Source organism: Cygnus olor, chromosome 2, assembly GCF_009769625.2.
Source record: "Cygnus olor isolate bCygOlo1 chromosome 2, bCygOlo1.pri.v2, whole genome shotgun sequence".
Classification (NCBI taxonomy): domain Eukaryota; kingdom Metazoa; phylum Chordata; class Aves; order Anseriformes; family Anatidae; genus Cygnus; species Cygnus olor.
In genome coordinates, this window is record NC_049170.1 from 61420145 (window position 1) to 61441031 (window position 20887).

The 20887-nt window shown below is 51.0% G+C and overlaps 1 protein-coding gene, 1 long non-coding RNA gene and 5 gene segments (V, D, J or C); 6 read left to right on the forward strand and 1 right to left on the reverse strand.

Moving 5' to 3' along the window:
- The window catches only part of LOC121066161, a 29481-nt gene extending 19798 nt beyond the window's left edge, over window positions 1–9683 (reverse strand). The window contains exon 1 of the long non-coding RNA XR_005817551.1: window positions 9581–9683. This is a non-coding gene — a long non-coding RNA (uncharacterized LOC121066161). The remainder of the gene's footprint in view (window positions 1–9580) is intronic.
- On the forward strand, window positions 1136–1771 carry LOC121066154. The segment is given in 2 exon segments: window positions 1136–1187; window positions 1278–1771. Coding segments are annotated over 2 exon segments (546 nt in total).
- On the forward strand, window positions 1713–2686 carry LOC121066153. Its single transcript, XM_040549569.1, has 2 exons — window positions 1713–1801; window positions 1899–2686. Exons 1-2 carry the CDS (start codon window positions 1732–1734, stop codon window positions 2678–2680), a joined length of 852 nt encoding a protein of 283 aa, XP_040405503.1. The 5' UTR covers window positions 1713–1731; the 3' UTR covers window positions 2681–2686.
- Window positions 2731–3950, forward strand: LOC121066155. The segment is given in 1 exon segment: window positions 2731–3950. A coding segment is annotated over 1 exon segment (498 nt).
- Window positions 9264–10892, forward strand: LOC121066158. The segment is given in 2 exon segments: window positions 9264–10018; window positions 10140–10892. Coding segments are annotated over 2 exon segments (381 nt in total).
- Window positions 10893–13418: 2526 nt separating this feature from the next.
- Window positions 13419–14011, forward strand: LOC121066162. The segment is given in 2 exon segments: window positions 13419–13470; window positions 13592–14011. Coding segments are annotated over 2 exon segments (381 nt in total).
- Window positions 14012–17362: 3351 nt separating this feature from the next.
- On the forward strand, window positions 17363–18470 carry LOC121066164. The segment is given in 2 exon segments: window positions 17363–17596; window positions 17718–18470. Coding segments are annotated over 2 exon segments (381 nt in total).
- The last annotated feature ends 2417 nt before the right edge of the window (window positions 18471–20887 follow it).

The following is a 20887-nucleotide window of genomic DNA, read 5'->3' on the forward strand; positions in this document are numbered from 1 at the left end:
TTCTGAGACATTCTTAATGGGGAAGCAGTGGAGATGGAGTCAAGCTGGAGGAGAGGGCTGCTCATCAGTAGGTGTTCAGATCTCGGTATTGAATGTGCAATCACAAGATTCGGGCTTGCCTGATAAATGCCAGACGATAGGAAAAGACCTGTGCTCATGTGAGGCGTCAGATTTGGGAAGCGTACACTATTTGGTGAGAAAATTAGATACTAAATAAGCATGAGACGTTGAAGGATGTTCTACAACAGGCTTTCTGGCAGGTTTCAGAACAAAATAAGAACACAAAAGTCAGTGAATTGCTACCGATGTCCAGAAGATGTCATGAAAGTTTACACTAGAAAGCATTTCTGTTTAAGCTAGTGAGCTAGACACATATCCCAGGTGCTAAAATCCTATCGTGGCACCCGGACCATGGGAGATGGCTAAGTACAAAGACAGCTGTCCCTGATGGGTAGAGAGAAATGCCACTTTCTCAGGGATGTGGGAAATGGCAGGGGTAGGGCCAGGGAACAGAAGACTTATTTGAGGGCTGGGCATGCTTTTGTGCATATTTATGATTTTTAAATTACTGAAGATTTCACTAACAGTTTGAAAGCATCACAGCATACTTTGCAGCATTGGGAAACTCTCCACCACTACCACCACCACAGGAAGAGAGATTTCAGGTGGAAACTCTCTTATCTCGTCTCCCCCTCCAGCAAGCAAAGATATACTCAGGTGGAGATGAAGCAAGAGGAACCCAGGCTAAAAATGAGGCACAAATCCGTAAGAGTGGGCAAGGAGCTGCTGCAGCAACCTACCTGTGACCGTGCTACAGTGTGTGCAGCTGGCCACGAGGCAGCTTCCGTAAAGACAAGCTGTGGCTGCTCACACCGGGCTGAATTTGGGGAGCTGCGATGGGCAGTGGCTTCCATCTGCAGGGCACCAGCACTTGCAGGGAGGTTCCCACAGGCCCGAGGAGACCCCAGGCACCCCAGGAGCTGCAGCCACGCAGAGGAGCTGCCATTGGGTGCCAGGTGCCTGAGCCACTCCTTTCCGCCCCTCAAGTGCCTGCTCCCTCCCTCTCTGTCGCCAGGGACGGACGCACTCTGCCCGGGCCAGTTCACGGAGGCAGACTTGAGGTCGTGCCACACGCATGCTGCCACTGCCGCTGCAGGTGCTTCTGGCTGCTGCAGCCCTTTGCTGCTGTAAGTCTTAGGTGCGAGCTGCGGGGTCTGGGAGCGCCCGGGGGTCGCCCCTGCTGTCACCACAGCGCTGTTCCTTGATTTCCCTTGCAGATGGAGCCGCGCAAAGCCTCCGGCAGCCAAAACCTTCCGTGCGCAGAGTGGCATACAGCACTGCGCGGATTGAGTGCCATTTCTCAGGGTCAGACTTTCTGAATGCCTACATCCACTGGTACCAGCAGAAACCTGGGGAAGCCCCACAGCCCCTTCTGTACGTGCAGACAGGGGAGGCTGTTTTCTACAACCAGTCCTACAGAGAAACATTTGGGGCCGAGAAGAAGAAGACGGAGCCCATCTGTACTCTCACAATAAGAAGAGTCACAAAGGAGCAAGAAGCCACCTATTACTGTGCTTACTGGGAGAGCACAGCCGTAGAAAACACTCTAGCAGCTGGCACACAACCCTGGCTGTGCTCCCCACCACAGGCGGGCGAGGGCTGCAAACCTCACCTGGCTGCAGGCTCCTGCTGGCCTGGCTGGGCGCACTCTGGCCCCGAGCCTGTCCCCACATGGAAGCCCTACGGAGGGCAGCAACCATGTGGCTGCTGAGAGCTTTCGTCCTGGCAGCTGCTTTCTCTTGTATGTGCCCTGCTCACCCTGCTGCCTGCACATCCCGGGGGAAGCTCTGCTGCTGTTTCAGCTTTGCATTCCCAATTTCCCTCTTGCTTTCCCACAGGTGGCCCTGCACGAGCCTTGCAGCAAAGCCCGGTATCCATCACCAAGCCAGAAAGCAAAACGGTGCTCATCACCTGCCACGTCTCCGTCCCCAACTTTGACAAAGCTTTCATTCACTGGTACCGCAAGAAGCCTGGGGCAGCTCCCGAGCGCATTGCCTACATGGCATCCAGGCTCTTCCTTGGGAACGAGGCCGATGGGGGGAAATTCAGCATCGAGAAGGACCTGGACAAATCTGTCTGCACCCTGACGGTGAGCAAAGTCACCCTGCAAGACGCTGCTACCTACTACTGCGCCAGGTGGGATGCACAGCAGCAGAGAGCCATAAGCAGCCTGCACAAAGACATGCTTCGCTTCCTGGACCAGACCCTGAAAGTCCCAAAAACCTCAAGGAACGTGCCCACCCTGCCTCCCCATCAGCCCCGAACCCATCAAGCACACTTCGCAGGCAGCCAGGCACCAAAGGCGCTTCGGGGCTGTCGTAGGCAGTGCAGATGCTCGCTGTGGCTGGTACCAGCAGAGAAGTCATTTCACTTCAGCAACAAAAAGGGGATTTCCCCAGGTATGGCAGGAGAAAGAGAGAACAGGAAGAAGAAAAACTTGGCTGCACATTTAGCACTGAGATATGAGTCGCACCTCACAGAAGAGGGAAAGCTCAGATTCCTGTCACAACCGTACGAGAGCAGAGTGCCCCTATCGAGCTGGAAAACATTTTTTGGACGGGTGGAGGGAGGCGGGGAGAAGAGAGAAAAGGAAGAATTAAAACCTGGCTGCCCTAAATAAAATAACAATTGGACAGCAGAGATGTGGGAATTGGTTCCGTTTTCTCTCCGAGGGAAGTAGCAGTGACCTGGTCTCTGCAGAAGGGCTATCAACAGCATAGAACAGATGTCCTACTTTGCTCTCCCAGATCATCGTTATTTTATGCTAACTCAATCTGGGGTCTAAAACATTTGTGTTTCCTTGTATAGCCCCCAGCATTTGCAGATGCTACCCTGGGGCGTAGCATCACACCTCACCTGCAACAAGAAGAACCTGCAAGGGCAGCAGTCCTGCTTCTGAGCTCCCAAGGGGCTGCCGTGCATTTTCCTGGCCTTTGGCATTCAGATGGTGTGACGGGAAGTCACTGGACAGCCTTCAAATGCATTCAACTCCACTGTCTTGCTTCTCCTTCCTTGTGTTGGCCGTGGACCTTAGGAAAAACCTCTGAGCCCAGGTACTGCTTAGCAGCTTCCAACTACTCTGAAAGCAGCAGTAGGTTGCTCCAGACTATAAAATCCCTTTATAAACGACCGCTGACATTCAGCAGGGCTTGGCGGTGCTGCTTTCCTGCAGCATTACCTGCCTGCTTCTTGGGACCTCTCTCCTGATGGCCCCCAAGTGAGTCACATCCTCTCCTCAGGCACAGCCCCCTGGCCCTGCTGCAGAGGCAGCATCTTTCTCCCACAGCCAGAGGCGAGCGAGCACCATCGGGATGCTGCTGCTGCCGGTCCTGACCCTGGCTGCAGCCAGGTCGCGCATGTTCCCTCTCTCAGGAGGGCAGCGTGTGGAGCAGCAGCAAGCGGCTCTCATGCATACGGCTCTGAGCAGGCGGCTGACAGTGCTCGTTGTATTATTTTCTCTCCTTCTGTTCGATGGGCAAGCACAAGTGCTCCTGCAACAGCGTCAGCCATCTCTCACCAAAAGGACATCTATGACTGCAGTGATTGATTGCAAAGTCGAGGGCATAGATAACTTCCAGGCTGCTTACATCCATTGGTACCGACATATACCCACCAGGGCTCCCGAACGACTTCTCTATGTGACCCCAACAGCACAGATTTCTTACGAGAAGGATTCCTACAAGGACAAGTACCACTCTTCTAAAAGAGGCAAAAATACCTGCACTCTATCAGTCAAAGACATACGTGAGGATGATGAAGGTACCTACTACTGTGCCTACTGGCAGTCTCACAGAGCGAGAAGATCGTAGGCAGCCTGTACAGAAAGGTGGCTGCAGCCTGAGTGGCAAGCTTCCTCTCAAATGCACGGAACCAACGTTACCTTCCTGCACCCACCTCTCAGTTCCTAAAACGTCCCTCCTGGGGCGTCCCTTCCACTGAAGGAAGGAAGTCTGAAGAGTTGACAAATAGAACAGTGTTGTGGTTTAGCCCGGCTGGCAGTCAAACACCACACAGCCGTTCGCTCACCCTCCCCCCTCCCTCTCCGGGATGGGGGAGAGAAACGGGAAAGTGAAGTCTGTGAGTTGAGATAAAGACAGTTTATTAAGACAGGGAAAAGAATAACAACAACAATAATAATAATAATAGTATTAATAGTAATAATGTGTACGAAATAAGTGATGCACAATGCAATTGCTCACCACCCGTTGACCGATGCCCAGCCTATCCCCGAGCAGCCGGCCCCCCCTTCACCCCGGCTAGCCACCCCTATATGTTGTTCAGCATGACGTCAGTTGGTATGGAATACCCCTTTGGCCAGTTTGGGTCAGCTGTCCTGGGTCTGTCCCCTCCCACCTCCTGCTGCATCCCTAGCCTGCTCGCTAGCAGGACAGAGCGAGAAGCTGAAAAGTCCTTGGCTTGGTGTAAGCACTGCTCTGCAACAATTAAAACATCAGCATGTTATCAGCGCTCTTCTCATCCTAATCCAAAACATAGCACCCTGCCAGCTACTAGGAGGAAAATTAACTCTGTCCTAACTGAAACCAGGACAAACAGGCATGAAATGCAGCACACTGCAGCCTCAGCGGGTACAATGCAGTGGGGTGGGGCAAAGGAGCACCCCTGTGGGTGATGATAAAGAGAGGTCCATTTAGGCAGCACCGCTTACACAATCTTTGCTGAAGGTGGATGTTTTCCCACCATGGTCTGAGCTAGCAAAAAACAAGGAAAGGGCAGGGAGGGAGCACGGAAGGGGCATATTTGCAGTGAAGATCTAACCTGGGAGCCCTGGGCCACACATGGCCAGCCAGCTGGAAAGCAGCTATGCAGAAAAGGACCTGGCTGGATGTCTAGCGAAGGAATGAGAGTAAACATTGTGCCCTTGCTGCCAAGATGGCTGTCAGTACCCTGAGCTGCATGAGGCAAAGCGCTGCCAGCAGGCTGAGGGAGGTGATCCTTCTCCACCGCTCGGCGCTGGGGAGGCCCCACGTGGAGCGCTGAGTCCAGTTCTGGGCTCCCCAGTACTAGAGGGAAATGGACATCCTGGGGACAGTCCAGTAACGATCCATGAAGATGATGAAGGGACGGAGGCACGTCTCCAAAGAGGAAAGGCTGAGAGAGCTGGGACTCTTCAGTCCAGAGAGCCCCTCAATATCTATAAATCCCTGAAGCGGGGTGTAAAGGGCCCAGAGTCAGGCTCCTATACGTGGTGCCCTGTGAGGCAATGGGCACCAACTGAAACTCAGATGAAATGAAAATAAATCTGAGCACAAGAAAAAACTTTCTTACCATGAGAGCAGTCCAACACTGGAATAGGTTGTCCCGAGAGGAGGTGGAGCCTCCATCAGGACCCACTGGACAGTCCTGGGCCACCTGCTCTAGGTGACCCTGCCTGAATTGGGGTTGGACTTGGGGGCCTTAAGAGTCCCTTGACAACCTCAGCAGTTCCGACATTTTCTGAGCCTGGGATGCATGGATCAGCAAGGGACCTGCTATTGAATACTGCTGAAATGAACCACCTCCTCTCCCACCCACCCCGTATTCATTTCCATAAAAGTTAGATTTATTTGTTACCCAAGTGAAGACCCCACTTAATGCGTAAGCATGTTACTGCTGCCAGCTGTTCTGGCCACATCCATTTGGTCTTGTAAGACTGGGGGCTGTGGTCTGTCCCAAATGCTGCTTTCTCTCAGCTGCTCCCTCACGGTCACTCCCTGCCCCTGCTCCACGTGGGGTCCCTCCCACGGGACGCCGTCCTTCCCAAACTGAGCCTGCAGGGGCTGCCCACAGGCAGCAGCTCTTCAAGAACTGCTCCCACATGGCTCCGTACCACGGGGTCCATCCCCCAGGAGCAAACTGCTCCAGCACGGGTCCCCCATGGGCGCCAGCTCCCCCCAGACTCCCTGCTCCTGCGTGGGCTCCTCCACAGGCTGCAGCTTGGAGATCTGCTCCACGTGGGACCCATGGGCTGCAGGGGGACAGCCTGCTCCACCAGGGGCCTCTCCACAGGCCGCAGGGGAACCGCTGCTGAGTGCCTGGAGCACCTCCTGCCCTCCTGCTGCACTGACCTTGGGGGCTGCAGGGCTGGTGCTCACTCCTCTCGCCAAGCTGCTGTTGCGCAGCAGTTTCTTCTTCCCTTTCTTAAGTCTGCTCTCGCAGAGGCATAAACAGTGGTGGGCCAGTGGCAGGTCCCTGTCCTTCTCAATTTGCAACCTTTCCTCAGAGGGTGCCCGTTGCTGCACTTATTCCTAAGTCCCTGAATTCCAACTAACAGGATTGTTCCACCTTTTTTTTCTTCTAGATGGATTTGCATAGGAAATTTCCTTACAGACCCCTGTATCCATCACCGAGTTCAAGAAAACTTCACAAATGTCCTGTGAAATCAAAAGCTTACCAACAAGTTTGATAGTACTGTCATACTCTGGCATAAACGGAAGGAGAATGAAGCTCCAGAGAGGCTACTGTTCTTTGCAGAAGGGAAAACTTCACTGGAAAGTGGCTTGCAGAAAGACAGGTACAGAGCTGAAAGGGTTTCTGACCAGAATCGGTGTGTTCTTATGATAAAGGATGTCATTCCAGATGACACTAGCATGTACCACTGACAAACACTTTGGTAATGGGAACATCATGCCTGCCATTCCCAAGTATTTCTAAGGAAAAACTCTTCCTGTTCCCCACTATGCTGCCCTTGCTCCCTGACCACCAGTGCTGCCAGAAGGAGCCCGGGGGACACATCCCTCTGGCTTGATGCAGGGGCTCACCAGCTGCCACCTGAGGGAGGCACCTCCTCCTCCCACGTGGCACAGCTCAGTCTGCCCCGGGGACAGTTTCCTTCTGCGAGTCTCAACTCAGAGAACAGAGAACTCTGAGACAGCTGAGTGGGACAAGCAAACATGCTGCTGCTGGCAGCGCTGGTGGCCACAACCACTTGGTCTCGTAAGTCCTTACTTCTTTATCTTACTTTTCCTCTGCAGTAAAGAATATCTTCCCAAATCCCTGGTTGACAGTTAATAACATTGCCTTGCCTCGCCTTTCCCTTGCCTTTCCCTTGCCCTGCCTTCCTTGCCTTGCCTTTCCTCCTTGCCTTTGCTTACCTTTGCCTTTCCTTCTCTTCACTTCCCTTCGCTATCCTTCACTTCTCTTCAATTCTCTTCTCTTGTAGATGGATTTGCCCAGGAAATTCCCACACAGACCCCTGTATCCATCACCAAATCTCAAGGAACAACACGTCTGCAATGTCATTTTAAACATGTCTCTAAAGATTTTGATAACACTGCGATACATTGGTACCAACAGAAGGAGAATAAAGCTCCAGAGTGGATGTTCTACATTTCAACAGGGGCAAAAAAATTAGATGAGAGCTTCCAAGGGCGCATGTATACAATTGAAAGGATTTCTAGACAGAAAATTTGTACTCTTACAATAAGCAATATAATTCCAGATGACACAGCTACCTACTACTGTGCCTACTGGGACTCTCACTACAGCAGAAACCCAGCGATCACCTCGACCAATTCTCCCTCGGTGTCTCAACTACAAACAGTTTGAAAGATCCCAACTCACTTCCCCCGGCGTGGATGAGCCACCCGGCCTCACCACGCAGGCTCTGCACAGCCAGGACTGGCTCGGTGCTGAGCCACTCCTTGGAGGGGTCAGCTGCCAAAAGCTCAGGATTTTGACGGAGCAAGTGGCAAGTGCAAAGGGAACGGTGAAAGGCAAATGCCTAACCCAACCTCGGCACTTCCTCTTCCCCTTATTTTGCTCAAGCGTGGCAGGGAACTGGTTGTAACAATGTCTTTACTGGAAAGGGGCAATTTTCCATGCTGCCTTTCCTGGAAATAACTCAGCATGTTGTCCTGGAGCTTTTCAAAGCCCATGGCTTGACACAGAAAACCGAAAGAGAGAGCTTTAACCTGAAGATCAGTGCTTTGTCATGTATTTGTTTTACAGAGGACATTAAGGAAATAAAAAGGTCTCTTTTTGGATAAGGCGTATGGATATGAGGGTTAGAAATTTTATTACTCTGTTTTCTACTGCATTGAATCAATAAATTGCTTTCACCTTTCTTTAACAGTCTCCATAGACAAATGGAGCACTTTCAAAAAAATCTTTAAGTTTTTCTTGGACTTATTATTGCCAGTGTTTTTGAAGTTAACATTTCCTTTGCAATGTGTGAGTAGATGCTCCTTAAGGTCTGGCACAGGTGCAAGTTTGAGTGCGTCTCAGACTATCTTGGGCTTTCAGGAGGAGTAAATGCGAAATTTTAACATGCAGTCAGCCTTAACTGTTTGAGATATAAAACCTTTTGTCAGAGTATTAGATTTGTAAAATTTACAAAAATAGATGTAAATACCTGTACTGACTATTTTTGGATTCTTTTATCCCCCTTCAGTGCAACCTTTGCTATCAAAGGAGAAGTGGTTTACTCTGTCTTAATCATCAAAGCCTTAGAAAACCAAGTAGCTGTTGGAAGGTAATGTAGACTTTCAAGTATGCTATTTTGGTCATCTTTGACATAGTTCTTTTTGGCTTGTTTTGAGGAAATGTTAAGACTTATGTGTACTGGGACACCTGAAGTTCATTCCCATGACAGATTGCCTAGAAAAAAATAGCATGCAAAAGGAAAACATTTAGGTCAGAATACTGACATCCATTTCCATTTAAATTTGGTCTGCTCCACGTGGGACCCATGGGCTGCAGGGGGACAGCCTGCTCCACCAGGGGCCTCTCCACAGGCTGCAGGGGAACCGCTGCTGAGTGCCTGGAGCACCTCCTACCCTCCTGCTGCACACACCTTGGGGGCTGCAGGGCTGGTGCGCACTCTTTGCTCTCCCAGCTGATGTTGTGCAGCAGTTTTTTCTTCCCTTTCTTGAATCTGCTCTCACAGAGGCCAACCATTGGTGGGTCAGGTGCAGGTCTCTTTCAGAGCAATCTGGAGCTGGCTCTTATCTGACATGGGGCAGCTCCTGGACTCTTCTCACAGAGGCCACCCCTGCAGCCCCCCAGCTTCCAAACCCTTCCCACGTAAGCCCGGTACACTCTCACACCTCACATGGAGCGAGAGGTCAAGGCATGAAGCTCTGATGGCCATATGTCCAGGAGCATTAAGGGGTAAGTGCAGGGCCAGTGCAGCACCACTCTTGATTTTGTGGCTCTTTGGACCAAGTAAGATCCCATCATATTTTACCCCCCACTCACATAGCCACAAACCTCTTTTCTAATAGCAACAGGTTTTCACTTCAGACTGCTTTGCCATGAAGGCAGGAAACCAGCAGCATGCCGTTTAATGATCTAAGGGTTACAGATGCCAAGTGTTTCACCAGGAAATGATTAAAAGTCCTTCTGATGTGAAAGCAGCGCTTCCATCAGGCACTTTTCTCACACTTTGTATTAGGAACAGGATTTTGCAGCTGGTGGGAGCAAGAAGCCACCCTTGGACTGGCAGTCATTGTGAGGGCTCAGACCTTTGCAAGACAGACCATTCAGTCAAAACACAGCAGTAATAAGAGAAAAAGCACCGTACCTTGCTAGGATTTCTCGTAAACCAGGAGACGGCCTCTCCACATTTGGTTAGTCTCCTGATGCAGGGGAAATGACCGGCTTTCCAGGCACCTTGGGTGTTTTCAGGTCCCACAGAAGGACTGCACTGACACTGCTGAGGTCGGTAGTAGCTTGGGTATGGACCCTTTTACATTGTTATTGCTGTGATTTAGTTTGTCAAAAAAATTAAGCAGCAGCAACCCCCTGTTCCCTGCCCTCCCCATCCGCACCCAGCAATGGCTAGGAGTTGAGGCACTACCCTTGGGTGTGCCAAATGAGTCATTTCCTCCCCAGAGCTGTTTGACTCCTTCTCCACCTGGAGGGCTTTATAACGTTCCTGCCCCTACTTCAGTTCCACGGTTCACCCAAGCAGGCAGCATGCTGCTGCTGCCCGTCCTGCTTGCAGCTTCTTCTTGGTCCCGTAAGCCCCGTTCCATTTCTCCTATCTTTCCCGTGTGCAGAGGATACTGTCCCTGCTCCAGACTGCAGCCATTTCGTGCCCTCACACAATTTTTAACCAATTTCTCCCCATTCCCTTCCAGGTGGAGACGCGCAGGCAGTGCCGGTGCAAAGCCCGGTGATGCGGACTCAGGCAGAGAGACGCTCGGCCAGCATGGAATGCCAGCTGACGAAAGAAGACACCGTGCACTGGTACAAGCAGCTTCCCGGAGAGCCGCCCAAGAGGATACTGTACGTGTCAGGAAACACACCTATATTTGATGATGGCTCTGACAGACAAAAGTATCAAGTGAGGAAGCATGCCTCTAAACCTCTCTATAGTCTCCAAATAAATTATGTAACCCAGAGGGACGCTGGCACTTACTACTGTGCGTACTGGTATTTATATCAAGGCATCACAGCGTTAGATGGGCCAAGATAAACCATACAAAAAGGCACTTGGCACTCTGAACCACAAGCTCTGAACTCTGCCCAAATGCAGATACTTCGTCATTCAGCCCTGCTCTGATGATTTTCTGCCGCAGGATAGGAAAAACAACAGCCTAGCATGACAACTGCTAAATAGAGGATGTTAATAATCGGGATATTATTTCCAGACTGACACATCTCTGTAACATGCAGAAGCTGCAGGTCCCCATCAATTGAGGGTACAAAGAGGGAACATTGCTGTCAAGATGAAGACTTGGAAGCACGGAAAGCACTCACCTGGCAGTGAACACAGCCTGTCTGTGCCTTGTGAGCAAACAGTAACTGAATATTTCTCTTCTTTACTGGAATCTGTGGAGCAAGCAGACCAATATATCTCCATCCCCTTGGTGCTCTCTCTTGAGATAAGGTGTGTGTGTGAAACAAGGAGAGAAGACTGCATGATTTGCATGACTTTTTCATGACTGCGTGACTTTCTGTCCCATTTTCCATGCTGTTATTCCTGGAAATAACTGAGCATGTTGCCCTGGAGCTTTTCAAAGCCCATGGCTTGAGAAAAATGAGAAGAACTAGTCTTCTTTTGGTTTAAATTTTAGCAGCTGTGGAAGCAGAAAGATTTTTGATTTATTCCTCCAGAGATCTGGAGATGGGCATTGTTGTTCTCCCTTTTTCAGATGTGTCCATCTCTTTCCCCATCCTTCTTGCTTTCACTCTGGGTCTCACTGCCATTCAGCACAGTAGAGACACATCTGAACCACTCCAAAAAGTTGGAGGCAGCGGTGTTGTTGTGGCTTACCCCGGCAGGCAGCTACGCAGTACACAGCCATTTGCTCACGCCTCTGCCCGGTTGCATGGAGGACAGAGTCAGGAAGAACAAAAAAGGTACAACTCCTGGGCTGAGATAAAGACAGTTAATTAGGATAGAAAAGGAAGGGAAAATAATGGTAATAATTATGATAATGTGTCATGGATATGGCTGGGAATGAGTTAATGTTCTTTGTAGAAGCTCACACAATGCAGTGTTTTGGATTTTGATGAAAACAGTGGGGATAACACAGCGATGTTTCAACATGTTGCAGAGCAGTGCTTACACGGGGCCTTGGACTTGGTTTTGCTTCTTGTGCTGTCCTGTCAGCAAGGAGGCTCGGGGTGCCCCAGGAGCTGTGAGGGGACACAGCCCAGACAGTTGGCCCGGGTGACCAAGGAGGAATCCCACACCAGATGGCATCATGCTCAGCAACAAAAGCTGGGGTAAAGAAGGAGGAAGCGGGGGGACATTTGGAGCGATGGACTTGGTCTTCCCAAAAAGCCATTAAGCGAGATGAGCCCTGCTTTCCTGGGAGTGGCTGAACACCTGCCTGCTGATGGAAAGCAGTGAATGAATTTCTGGGTTTGCCTTCCTCGTGTGGGTAGCTTTTGTTTTGCCCAGTAAGCTGCCTTTATCTCCAGCGCTCTCGCTTGAGATAAGAACAGAGAAGAATATACAAGACCAGACATAGACAAGGCAATTGCTCATCCCTTGCTGACTGAGGCCCAGACAGACACTGAGCAGCATCTGCCTCCTCAGACCCCCCTGCCGACCCCACCAGCTTTACTGTTTAGCAGCACCGTACCGTATGGACGTACTTTGCCCACCTTGGGTCAATTTTCCAGGCTGGGTCCCCTCCCAGCACCCCCAGCCCCCTCACTGGCCCGGCACCATGAGCAGCTGAAAAGTCCTTGGTTTAGTGTAAGCACTGCTCAGCTACCACTAAAACATCGGCGTGTTATCACCATTATTCCCATCCTAAATCCAAAACACTGCACCATACCAGCTACTACCAAGAAAATTATCTCTATCCCAGACAAAACCTGGACACGTGCCTAAGCTAGTGCCTAAGAAAAGACCTTTTGTTAGTTCACAACAGCTTTCCCTATTGATGTCTCATAAGCAATGCATCCCTCCCAGCTACAGCTTCAACATTTGTGCTAACCTCATGCCTCAGAAGTTCATCCACAGAGGCTTTTCTCTAGCATCAGACCTCATTTGAGTATTTTCCTATACTGTCGTAACCTGAGACTCTCCTCACTCGATTCCTTCAAGTGTAAATTGTTAAAGAGTATTAGTCCGATGAGATAAAAAAGTCAAAGCTATATTGCAGAAGAAGGCTCTCTCCAGTGCATGTGTCCTCTTGCAACAGACACCAAAAAGTCTGATCAACTGCAACAGCTGCCTGGGAGACGCGCACGTCTCACCGTGGCTTTGTCACAGCCTCACAGTCTCCTGCCAAAGAGGCACCAGCTGCACCTCTCCTCTTGGTGCTACAACTCCATCCGTGGGCACCTGCCCACGGGACCTGCCCCAGCATCGGGCTGCTCGCAGGACGCTGCTGCCGGAGGAACGGCCCTGAGGAGCTGCTGGGCTTGGTCCTCTGGGACCGCCTGGGGCAGACCACGGCTGGGGAGAAGCAGAAGGCTGAGCAGACCCACTGAAGGTGTTCCAAGAAAGAGTAAGACAGAAGTCACCAGGAACGGGCTCACAGAGCTTCCAGAGCAGGCCGTATTTTCTAGGGAAGGCTGGGGGAACGTGCTTCTGGGACAGCGGTGGGGTCTGAGGTGAGGAGAGCATCCTGGGGATGGGCGGGATGTGTGCACTCAGCAGGAGATACAGGTGAGTCTGGGCGGAAGGTACCATAGACACACACGAACAAAACTTCAGAATGAATCTTTTAGGTCCTTTCTACATTCTTATTGCTGTGGTCTAGTTTGCCAGAAAATTTAAGCAGCAGGAACCCCCTGTCCATCCACCTCACCCCTCCCAAACCAATGGCTAGGAGCTGAGGCACTACCCTTGGGTGTCAAATGAGTCATTTCCTCCCCAGAGCTGTTTGACTCCTTCTCCACCTGGAGGGCTTTATAAGGTTCCTGCGCCTACTTCAGTTCCACGGTTCACCCAAGCAGGCAGCATGCTGCTGCTGCCCATCCTGCTTGCAGCTTCTTCTTGGTCCCGTAAGCCCCGTTCCCTTTCTCCTATCTTTCCCGTGTGCGGAGAACACTGTCCCTGCTCCAGACTGCAGCCGTTCCGAGCCCTCACCAAATTTTCACCCATTTTCTCCCCATTCCCTTCCAGGTGGAGACGCGCAGGCAGTGCCGGTGCAAAGCCCAGCGATGCGGACTCAGGCAGAGGGACGCTCGACCAGCATGGCATGCCGGCTGACGAAAGAAGACACCGTGCACTGGTACAAGCAGCTTCCTGGAGAGCCGATCAAGAGGATACTGTACGTGTCGGGAAAGACTCCTACGTTTGATGATGGCTCTGACAGACAAAAGTATCAAGTGAGGAAGCATGCCTCTGAACCTCTCTATAGTCTCCAAATAAATTATGTAACCCAGAGGGACGCTGGCACTTACTACTGTGCGTACTGGTATTTATATCAAGGCATCACAGCGTTAGATGGGCCAAGATAAACCATACAAAAAGGCACTTGGCACTCTGAACCACAAGCTCTGAACTCTGCCCAAATGCAGATACTTCGTCATTCAGCCCTGCTCTGATGATTTTCTGCCGCAGGATATGGATGAGGGGGGAGCAGTGCAGATAGTCTGGGGGACTTCATTAAAGCCCTTGACACTGTCACCCCTAAGATCCTGGGAGAAAGGCTGTTGATGTGTGGGGCTGGAGGAAGACACAAAAGATGGGCTTAAAACTGGATGAGCAGCTGGGCCCCGAGGGTAGCGATCAGTGGCACAAATTCCACCTGGAGGCCACGAACTAGCGGTGTATCCCGGGAATCATTCCTGGGTCCAGTCCTGTTTAACGTCTCCCTTAATGCTTTGGATGACGGGACAGAGTGTACCCTCAGCAAGTTTGTTGACTACACCAGAGAGGGAGGAGTGGGGGATACGTGGGGAGGTATATTGTTGATAAAAGGCTGGGCCCAGTACACGTCGTCTCGCGGGAGACACCAGGAAGTCTGACCTCTAATCATGCCCCATCACTACTTTATTCCATTCCTCTTCCTCTTGTGTCAGGAACCTGAGACATTTCTACTCTGTGGTCAGATGAATAGCAATGGACTGCTACTGTTTTTCGTCCTTCCTGGCAGCTGTTGGTGACGGGGAGTTGGTCTCTCATCCTTTCCATGTAATTGCCAACACAAATGTGATGCAGATTAACTAGAGCTGCCCATGCTGGACACTATCCTGGGGTGCTGCTGCAATGACTGACTTGGTGCTTGCGTCTCTCTCCCTTCCCCTTCAGGTCTGTTCCATCCTCCTCTCTTCCTCGCTCACCCACTGAAGAAACACAGCCACTTGCTTGTGCCTCCCAGTACCATTAGGAAATTAAATGAGCTATTCCAGGGGTACGTACTGCTGAGAGAGGGACCCTTTCCAAACCTCTCAGCAACATGCCGCATGTTTCTCCACTTTTCTTTCCCACTCTTTCTTTCCAAGAAGTGTTTGCTCCTCATCTCAGCTTCAAAACCAAAACCCTGCAGCTGCGCATTGCCTCCCCACGCAAAACCACAGACGAGGCGCCTACTCCTGGGGATGCTGCTGCGCTTGCTGCAGGTTGATCCCCACGAGCTGCTGCAGTGGGGGCAGCACAGGCACAGGGGCATTTCGGCAGGCCACAGCTGGGTGGCCAGGCGGAGGCAGCAAGAGGAGGTCCCTGACGGGGTGGGGACATGCCTCCTGCCCACTGCAGGTGACCGCACACACTCAGCACCCACCAGGGTGGCCTCTGGGCTGGGAGCTTCACGGCCTGATGTACGGCTGGAGCTGCTCTCACTCTCAACCCCTTCTCAGCAGCTCTGACTCAAGTTTCCACACGCCACGCTCCTTGGACTTCCCAGTCTTTCTCACATTCATCTGAAAAGCTGATGGGATGACAACCTCCTCACCAACGTGAGCATTCCCTGGCCTAAGTCCTTTCCCAGGCTGCAGTGGGTTCTCTGCAAACGTAGCCGCACACGGTTGCTCCCAGAAGAGCCATTGCTGGAGACATCTTCTCCTCCCACTCAACCTTGTCCCCACCTGGGGCCTCTTTCACTCTCCTCTGAGTCTCAGCTGTGTGGGACAAGCAATCATGCTGCTGCTGCTGGCAGCACTTGTGGCCACCACCACTTGGTCTGGTAAGTCCTTTTTACCTTCTACCTTTTCCTCACAGGCATACATGGTTGCACTAATGGATATTTTCACAAGTCACTTATTGCCAGTTAGTAACTTAATTTCTCCTATTTTTTTCTTTGCTTTTATTTTTTTTTCATTCCCTAGATGGATTTGCACAGGAAATTCCCACACAGACCCCTATATCCATTACAAAGTCTGAAAGAAGTACACGTCTGCAATGTCATTTTAAAGATGTCTCTGCAAATTTTGATAACATCATCATACACTGGTACCAACAGAAGGAAAATAAAGCTCCAGAGTGGATGTTCTATATTTCAGCTGGGGTAAAAATAGAGGATAAGAGCTTCCAAGGGCGCAAGTATGCAGTTGAAAGGGTTTCTGACCAGAAAATTTGTACTCTTACAATAAAAAACATAGCTCAGGATGCTGCTGCTACCTACTACTGTGCCTACTGGTACTCTCACTACGGCAAAAACTCAGCAATTACCTCGACCAATACTCTCTCGGTGGCTCAACCACAAACGATTTGAAAGATCCCAACTCACTTCCCCCGGCGTGGATGAACCGCCCGGCCTCAACACGCAGGCTCTGCACAGCCAGGACTGGCTCAGCGCTGAGCCTCCACTCCTTGGAGGGGTCAGCTGCCAAAAGCTCGGGATTTTGACGGAGCAAGTGGCACGTGCAAAGGGAATGGTGAAAGGCAAAAGCTTAACCCAACCTCGGCACTTGCTCTTCCCCTTATTTTGCTCAAGCATAGCGGTGAACTTGTCACAAGGATTTCTTTAGTGGAAAGGGGCTTATTTCCACTCTGCTGTTCCTGGAAATAACTCAGCTCCACTGGGGGCTCCTCCACGGGCTGCAGCGTGGAGATCTGCTCCACATGGGACCCATGGGCTGCAGGGGGACAGCCTGCTCCACCAGGGGCCTCTCCACAGGCCGCAGGGGAACTGCTGCAGCGTGCCTGGAGCACCTCCTGCCCTCCTGCTGCACTGACCTGGGGGCTGCAGGGCTGGTGCTCACTCCTTGCTCTCCCAGCTGATGTTGTGCAGCTCTTCTTTTTTTCTTCCCTTTCTAGAATCTGCTCTCACAGTGGCACAGGCAGTGGTGGGCCAGCAGCGGATCCCTTTGGAGCCTTCTGGAGCTGGCTCTTACCTGACATGGGGCAGCTCCTGGACTCTTCTCACAGAGGCCACCCCTGCAGCCCCCCTGCTACCAAATCCATATTTTGCCCACGCTCACATAGCCACAAACCTCTTTTCTAATAGCAACAGGTTTTCACTTCAGACTGCTTTGCCATGAAGGCAGGAAACCAGCAGCATGCCGTTTAATGATCTAAGGGTTACAGATGCCAAGTGTTTCACCAGGAAATGATTAAAAGTCCTTCTGATGTGAAAGCAGCGCTTCCATCAGGCACTTTTCTCACACTTTGTATTAGGAACAGGATTTTGCAGCTGGTGGGAGCAAGAAGCCACCCTTGGACTGGCAGTCATTGTGAGGGCTCAGACCTTTGCAAGACAGACCATTCAGTCAAAACACAGCAGTAATAAGAGAAAAAGCACCGTACCTTGCTAGGATTTCTCGTAAACCAGGAGACGGCCTCTCCACATTTGGTTAGTCTCCTGATGCAGGGGAAATGACCGGCTTTCCAGGCACCTTGGGTGTTTTCAGGTCCCACAGAAGGACTGCACTGACACTGCTGAGGTCGGTAGTAGCTTGGGTATGGACCCTTTTACATTGTTATTGCTGTGATTTAGTTTGTCAAAAAAATTAAGCAGCAGCAACCCCCTGTTCCCTGCCCTCCCCATCCGCACCCAGCAATGGCTAGGAGTTGAGGCACTACCCTTGGGTGTGCCAAATGAGTCATTTCCTCCCCAGAGCTGTTTGACTCCTTCTCCACCTGGAGGGCTTTATAACGTTCCTGCCCCTACTTCAGTTCCACGGTTCACCCAAGCAGGCAGCATGCTGCTGCTGCCCGTCCTGCTTGCAGCTTCTTCTTGGTCCCGTAAGCCCCGTTCCATTTCTCCTATCTTTCCCGTGTGCAGAGGATACTGTCCCTGCTCCAGACTGCAGCCATTTCGTGCCCTCACACAATTTTTAACCAATTTCTCCCCATTCCCTTCCAGGTGGAGACGCGCAGGCAGTGCCGGTGCAAAGCCCGGTGATGCGGACTCAGGCAGAGAGACGCTCGGCCAGCATGGAATGCCAGCTGACGAAAGAAGACACCGTGCACTGGTACAAGCAGCTTCCCGGAGAGCCGCCCAAGAGGATACTGTACGTGTCAGGAAACACACCTATATTTGATGATGGCTCTGACAGACAAAAGTATCAAGTGAGGAAGCATGCCTCTAAACCTCTCTATAGTCTCCAAATAAATTATGTAACCCAGAGGGACGCTGGCACTTACTACTGTGCGTACTGGTATTTATATCAAGGCATCACAGCGTTAGATGGGCCAAGATAAACCATACAAAAAGGCACTTGGCACTCTGAACCACAAGCTCTGAACTCTGCCCAAATGCAGATACTTCGTCATTCAGCCCTGCTCTGATGATTTTCTGCCGCAGGATAGGAAAAACAACAGCCTAGCATGACAACTGCTAAATAGAGGATGTTAATAATCGGGATATTATTTCCAGACTGACACATCTCTGTAACATGCAGAAGCTGCAGGTCCCCATCAATTGAGGGTACAAAGAGGGAACATTGCTGTCAAGATGAAGACTTGGAAGCACGGAAAGCACTCACCTGGCAGTGAACACAGCCTGTCTGTGCCTTGTGAGCAAACAGTAACTGAATATTTCTCTTCTTTACTGGAATCTGTGGAGCAAGCAGACCAATATATCTCCATCCCCTTGGTGCTCTCTCTTGAGATAAGGTGTGTGTGTGAAACAAGGAGAGAAGACTGCATGATTTGCATGACTTTTTCATGACTGCGTGACTTTCTGTCCCATTTTCCATGCTGTTATTCCTGGAAATAACTGAGCATGTTGCCCTGGAGCTTTTCAAAGCCCATGGCTTGAGAAAAATGAGAAGAACTAGTCTTCTTTTGGTTTAAATTTTAGCAGCTGTGGAAGCAGAAAGATTTTTGATTTATTCCTCCAGAGATCTGGAGATGGGCATTGTTGTTCTCCCTTTTTCAGATGTGTCCATCTCTTTCCCCATCCTTCTTGCTTTCACTCTGGGTCTCACTGCCATTCAGCACAGTAGAGACACATCTGAACCACTCCAAAAAGTTGGAGGCAGCGGTGTTGTTGTGGCTTACCCCGGCAGGCAGCTACGCAGTACACAGCCATTTGCTCACGCCTCTGCCCGGTTGCATGGAGGACAGAGTCAGGAAGAACAAAAAAGGTACAACTCCTGGGCTGAGATAAAGACAGTTAATTAGGATAGAAAAGGAAGGGAAAATAATGGTAATAATTATGATAATGTGTCATGGATATGGCTGGGAATGAGTTAATGTTCTTTGTAGAAGCTCACACAATGCAGTGTTTTGGATTTTGATGAAAACAGTGGGGATAACACAGCGATGTTTCAACATGTTGCAGAGCAGTGCTTACACGGGGCCTTGGACTTGGTTTTGCTTCTTGTGCTGTCCTGTCAGCAAGGAGGCTCGGGGTGCCCCAGGAGCTGTGAGGGGACACAGCCCAGACAGTTGGCCCGGGTGACCAAGGAGGAATCCCACACCAGATGGCATCATGCTCAGCAACAAAAGCTGGGGTAAAGAAGGAGGAAGCGGGGGGACATTTGGAGCGATGGACTTGGTCTTCCCAAAAAGCCATTAAGCGAGATGAGCCCTGCTTTCCTGGGAGTGGCTGAACACCTGCCTGCTGATGGAAAGCAGTGAATGAATTTCTGGGTTTGCCTTCCTCGTGTGGGTAGCTTTTGTTTTGCCCAGTAAGCTGCCTTTATCTCCAGCGCTCTCGCTTGAGATAAGAACAGAGAAGAATATACAAGACCAGACATAGACAAGGCAATTGCTCATCCCTTGCTGACTGAGGCCCAGACAGACACTGAGCAGCATCTGCCTCCTCAGACCCCCCTGCCGACCCCACCAGCTTTACTGTTTAGCAGCACCGTACCGTATGGACGTACTTTGCCCACCTTGGGTCAATTTTCCAGGCTGGGTCCCCTCCCAGCACCCCCAGCCCCCTCACTGGCCCGGCACCATGAGCAGCTGAAAAGTCCTTGGTTTAGTGTAAGCACTGCTCAGCTACCACTAAAACATCGGCGTGTTATCACCATTATTCCCATCCTAAATCCAAAACACTGCACCATACCAGCTACTACCAAGAAAATTATCTCTATCCCAGACAAAACCTGGACACGTGCCTAAGCTAGTGCCTAAGAAAAGACCTTTTGTTAGTTCACAACAGCTTTCCCTATTGATGTCTCATAAGCAATGCATCCCTCCCAGCTACAGCTTCAACATTTGTGCTAACCTCATGCCTCAGAAGTTCATCCACAGAGGCTTTTCTCTAGCATCAGACCTCATTTGAGTATTTTCCTATACTGTCGTAACCTGAGACTCTCCTCACTCGATTCCTTCAAGTGTAAATTGTTAAAGAGTATTAGTCCGATGAGATAAAAAAGTCAAAGCTATATTGCAGAAGAAGGCTCTCTCCAGTGCATGTGTCCTCTTGCAACAGACACCAAAAAGTCTGATCAACTGCAACAGCTGCCTGGGAGACGCGCACGTCTCACCGTGGCTTTGTCACAGCCTCACAGTCTCCTGCCAAAGAGGCACCAGCTGCACCTCTCCTCTTGGTGCTACAACTCCATCCGTGGGCACCTGCCCACGGGACCTGCCCCAGCATCGGGCTGCTCGCAGGACGCTGCTGCCGGAGGAACGGCCCTGAGGAGCTGCTGGGCTTGGTCCTCTGGGACCGCCTGGGGCAGACCACGGCTGGGGAGAAGCAGAAGGCTGAGCAGACCCACTGAAGGTGTTCCAAGAAAGAGTAAGACAGAAGTCACCAGGAACGGGCTCACAGAGCTTCCAGAGCAGGCCGTATTTTCTAGGGAAGGCTGGGGGAACGTGCTTCTGGGACAGCGGTGGGGTCTGAGGTGAGGAGAGCATCCTGGGGATGGGCGGGATGTGTGCACTCAGCAGGAGATACAGGTGAGTCTGGGCGGAAGGTACCATAGACACACACGAACAAAACTTCAGAATGAATCTTTTAGGTCCTTTCTACATTCTTATTGCTGTGGTCTAGTTTGCCAGAAAATTTAAGCAGCAGGAACCCCCTGTCCATCCACCTCACCCCTCCCAAACCAATGGCTAGGAGCTGAGGCACTA